The sequence below is a fragment of the Austrofundulus limnaeus genome, unplaced genomic scaffold (genome assembly GCF_001266775.1).
Source record: "Austrofundulus limnaeus strain Quisiro unplaced genomic scaffold, Austrofundulus_limnaeus-1.0 Scaffold105, whole genome shotgun sequence".
Taxonomy (NCBI): Eukaryota; Metazoa; Chordata; class Actinopteri; order Cyprinodontiformes; family Rivulidae; genus Austrofundulus; species Austrofundulus limnaeus.
The window spans coordinates 314,150-318,493 of NW_013952507.1; the positions used below are offsets into that span (position 1 = coordinate 314,150).

The 4,344-nt window shown below is 50.6% G+C and overlaps 1 protein-coding gene across 1 annotated transcript in view; it reads right to left on the reverse strand.

Moving 5' to 3' along the window:
* Positions 1 to 1,186: 1,186 nt before the first annotated feature.
* Positions 1,187 to 4,344, reverse strand: part of rin3 (Ras and Rab interactor 3) — a gene marked incomplete at its 3' end in the record, with an annotated part of 10,092 nt that continues 6,934 nt past the window's right edge. The window contains 8 exon segments of the mRNA XM_014013687.1: positions 1,187 to 1,391; positions 1,499 to 1,613; positions 1,748 to 1,914; positions 2,048 to 2,179; positions 2,288 to 2,474; positions 2,563 to 2,684; positions 2,761 to 2,932; positions 3,024 to 3,201. Coding sequence (XP_013869141.1) covers positions 1,187 to 1,391; positions 1,499 to 1,613; positions 1,748 to 1,914; positions 2,048 to 2,179; positions 2,288 to 2,474; positions 2,563 to 2,684; positions 2,761 to 2,932; positions 3,024 to 3,201 — 1,278 coding nt within the window.

Below are 4,344 nucleotides of genomic sequence, written 5' to 3' on the forward strand. Positions count from 1 at the left end.
GTGTAAACTGTAGAGTCCTGGCCTGTAGATGAGTGTAAACTGTACAGTCCTGGCCTGTAGATGATTGTAAACTGCAGAGTCCTGGCCTGATGATGTAGCTCGTCTGTGCTGGCTCATTCTTTTGAACAGTGGTTGCTTTGTTTCCTCGATGTATAACTGATCACAGTCGTCCTGACACTTAACAGCATACACAATATTACTCTGTCTGTGCCAGAAAACTGGATCTTTGGGGTGAACCAATCTTTGGCGTAACGTGTTTTGGGGTCTGAAAGCCACTGGGACGTCATGTTTATGAAATAAATGTCTCAGTTTCTCTGAAACTCCCGCCACATACGGAATGACGACTGGTTTGGATCTGGGTTTATGGTCTTCATTTTCACCTGGTTGTTGGCTGGAATCCTGTTTGGGTTTCTTGTCTGCTTTCAGAAAAGCCCAGTCAGGATAACTGCACTGCTCCAGGGCCTGTCTTGTGAGTGACTTCTCTTTCTCCCTGGCTCCTGGGTTTGTGGGGACGCTGTCTGCTCTGTGGTACAGAGTCCTGATGACTCCTAACTTGTGTTCCAGTGGGAGATGGGAATCAAAACGCAAATACTGGTCTGTCTGGGTGGGTTTGTGATACATGTGTTTCCAACCATCCTCCATCCGAAACTGAGACATCACAGTCCAGGAACGCCAACCTGCCATCTTTTACATCTTCTTGTGTGAACTTTATATAATAAAGTTAAAATGAATCCAAAAAATCGTAGAGTTACTAAAAAGTTGTTTATTTACATGACAGAATCATTGTATGAAAGGTATGTTTTTGTTCTTTCAGCTGCTGATTTCAACAGTAATTCAGTTTTAAATCAGGCATGAAACCGTACAAATTATTGCATCAAACGTTGAGTGTAAATAGTATAAACATGATCATATATGTGCACGTTACATGTAGTTTTACATTGTATTTAAGATTAAAAAACAGTCATTGGGGTTCCTGACCCCCGTTTCTCTTGGTAAAACACTTGGCTCTACTTTCGTTTTTTTCATTTCAGCTTCAAATGAGTACATTTTTCAAGTGAGAACCTGTGGTTTGAGAACATTCCCCGTACGGTGATGCTGCTGTTACAGGTTGATCAGACTCTCCTCCTCGGGCTCACCTGGATCGCTGACGACATCAGTTGGGAGGAGGGTTTCTGCAGGTGGAGGCGGTGGAGGAGGTGGAGGAGGCGGAGGAGGTGGAGGGGGCAGGGCAGCAGGGCAGGTACGGACCGGCTGGACGATCGTTTGGCCAATGGGATGGTAAACGAAGCAGTAGGCTCCCGGTTGGCAGCTGTTCTTCACGCCGAGAGCCAAATCTGTCGGTTTGACGGGCTGGTAGATGTTGTCCATGTAGACGCTGAGCGTGTAGGAGTCTGTAGGAGAGAAAACTGGAAGAATGACTCCATCTGCTGCTCATTTGTAGTCTTTAAAGTCAAATTCAATCTGGAATCGGTGTGATGATTATAAAACAAACGTTTACCTTGTTCAAATCGCGCGGCACACTGTTCAGAGAGCTGCTGGATGGTCATTGAGGGGAACACACCCAGAGTTTTGGGGTTTTCCCCGATCTCAGGACAATACACTGTCAGGAAGTCCTGCAAGACAAGGACACACAAAGTTCAAATGTTTTTTCAGAGAACTGGAGTCAGAGCAGAGTTTTAAAGACAGYCGGGGGACGCACGGACACGTCCAAGCGATTGTTTTTTGTCCCGTGAATGTGTCATCCTACCCGAACAGATCCCTGGGCCTCGCGCTCCTGGTTGAGRGTGCGCCGCCGCTCCCAGCGGTGGATGGAGTCCTGAACCTCTCTGCTCAGCTGCCGCGTCGCTGACCTCTGCTGGTCGAAGGTCTTGATGTGCTCCAGAGTTCCGTAAGTGGTGGTCAGATAATACGAGCCTGAACACACACACATACACACGAGAGGGACAAAAAGACAATCCTGATGTTTCTGCTGAGTCCCTTGAGGTCTCACATCCTTTCAATCAGACATACTTTTATGCGTCTATTGTTTTGTTTTGGGTCATCGTACCTTCTCCTAGAGTTAACGCTGGGTCCATCAGCTCCATCATGTACTCGACATCCAGCTGCAGGGCGGACAGATTGGATCTTGCCAGAACGTACATCATTACAGGAAGGAAGTCATCAGCGCCGTGGACCCGCCCTGAACACACAAACACTTTAAGTTTTGAGCTTTTTACATATAAAATCTGTGTTTCTCATGCTGGGACGTTGAAAGTGCGTGTTGTGTTTGACATGCGATGGTTCTGACCGGGAGAGCTGATGGACATGGAGTTGTAAATGATCTTGCAGGTCTTCAGCAGGAGCTCGATTTTCTTCTGCGGGGAGTACTCCTGGTGCAGTTTGTTCAGCTTGATGCTGATCTTCTCCATGGCGGSGGCCTCGGGGACGGCGGTGGTGATTCCCAGAGCTGTGGTGGTGCTGCCGAGAACGACAGACTGACACACACCCCCACACACACACACTTTCAGTTTAACATTTATATGTTTGTGGTTAAAGGGTCCTGTTACTTTTGAGACGTCCCACCTGGTTCTGGACCAGCTGCTCCATGCTGCCGGTGCTGACGTGCAGTTTTTCCAGACTCTTGTAGATCGGCTCCTTCAGCGGCTTCAGAACGCTTTTACACAGAGCCCCTTCGATGATGCTCTCTGCAAAGTTGTGAGCGTCGTTATTTGCGTGACAAAAAAAAAAAAAAAACACGTGTGTGTAAAAACTTGTAATTACCCAGCTTGTCCTGCGTGTACTGATGCTGCGGCTCCATTATGACCTGCAGCTCCGTGCTCTGCAGCAGGTAGCTCTTCAGTTGCGTCATCATCTGCCGGATTTCCTGCAGCAGCTCTGTGGAGGTCAAGTGGTTGGATATGGTCTCCAGGGTGAAGGCCCGGTGGTGTTTCACCTGAACACGGAGCATAAAATTATTCCTTTTTTTTTAAATCTTGTCAACATGAGGCGGTGCAGAAGAGCTTTAAATTAATTTATGATCTCACCAGGTTACCAAAGTAGCTCATGGGGTCCCGGGCCAGCTCTACGATGCGTTTGGTGAGCCGGCCGTCGTGGTAGATGAGTCCGGTGAGGACGGTGGACAGGCGATGCCGGGCTCGGTCCAGCATGACTGTGGGGGTCCGCTTGACGATTGGTTTAGAGCTGCGGCTCTCTGTAGGGGTCCTGTTGTTTGTTTCTTGCTCCTGATTGGTCTCTCCCTCCTCCTCGGTACTGCTGGTGGAACAGGAGTCCTGGTCGGGCCCCAGAGCTCCGCCCCCCTGTGGCGAGTACAGTGACACYTCCGGGCGTCTCGGGGATGGAGGCGGAGGTTTCGTCTCTGCGCTCTGATTGGTTGAAGCTCCTCCTCCTACCTGGCTGGAGCACACAGGTGAGTTTGCTGGTTTGGTCCTGGGCGGGGGGATGGGTCGAGACGGTTTCTTGACCAACAGTGGTCCCTGGGACTTCAGTTTGTCCTCCTTCACCGCCTTCAGGTCCACCTCGTCTCTCCTGCTGGTCTCCTGCCCGGCCTTCTCACCCAGCAGATCTGCTCCCGGTTTCTCTTTTCCTCTCTCTCTCCTCCCTTTTCACTCCTCTTTGCAGGATTCTGTCCATCGTCTCCTCCCGCTGTACTCTCTTTGACCGAGCTTTTCCTGGAGGAGGAGGAGGTGCGGTGCAGAGGAGCAGGGGGCAGAGGGGGAGCAGCTCGGGCCTGCAGGGGCACAGGAGGCCTCGATGGAGGAGGTGATGTTGGCTTCTTCTCGTCTTTCTCGCCTCCTTCCTCGTTTCGCTCAGGTTCCGGAGCTACAGGAGTTAAGGTTTGAGGAGAGGAGAAGAGGAGGCCCAACCCGGGGCCTGAACCCAGGCTGGGGGGTCGAGGAGGAGGGGGCCGCCTGTATGGACCCTCCAGGCTGGTCTGAGTCGGCCCTTTGCCCTGCGTGCTCGGTTTCTTGGAGGGTTCTCCGTTCTGCAGGGAGGAGGCGATGATTTTGCTGTAGATGGGGTCAGCCCTGGAGGTGGAGGAGGCGGGGTTTGGGTTTTTGTTGGGCTGCTCCTCCACGGCGACTGGGTTTACGTACAGGTATGTGTCGGGCTGAACCGGGACATCCCGGTCCTTCTGGTTCACATCAGACGCCCAGAAATCTGCAGAAACAGAGTTAAAACGATTAAAAATCCGAAAAACGAAATAAATTATTTGGATTTTGGATTTCAAAATAAAACTTTGTGTTTGTTTCATTAGTGACAGCGCAGATGATGCTGATTTATTTACCTGCACCCAAGGCTGAGATGACCTCCAGCTCTTCTTTCTTCGTCGCCACGTTGACGGCC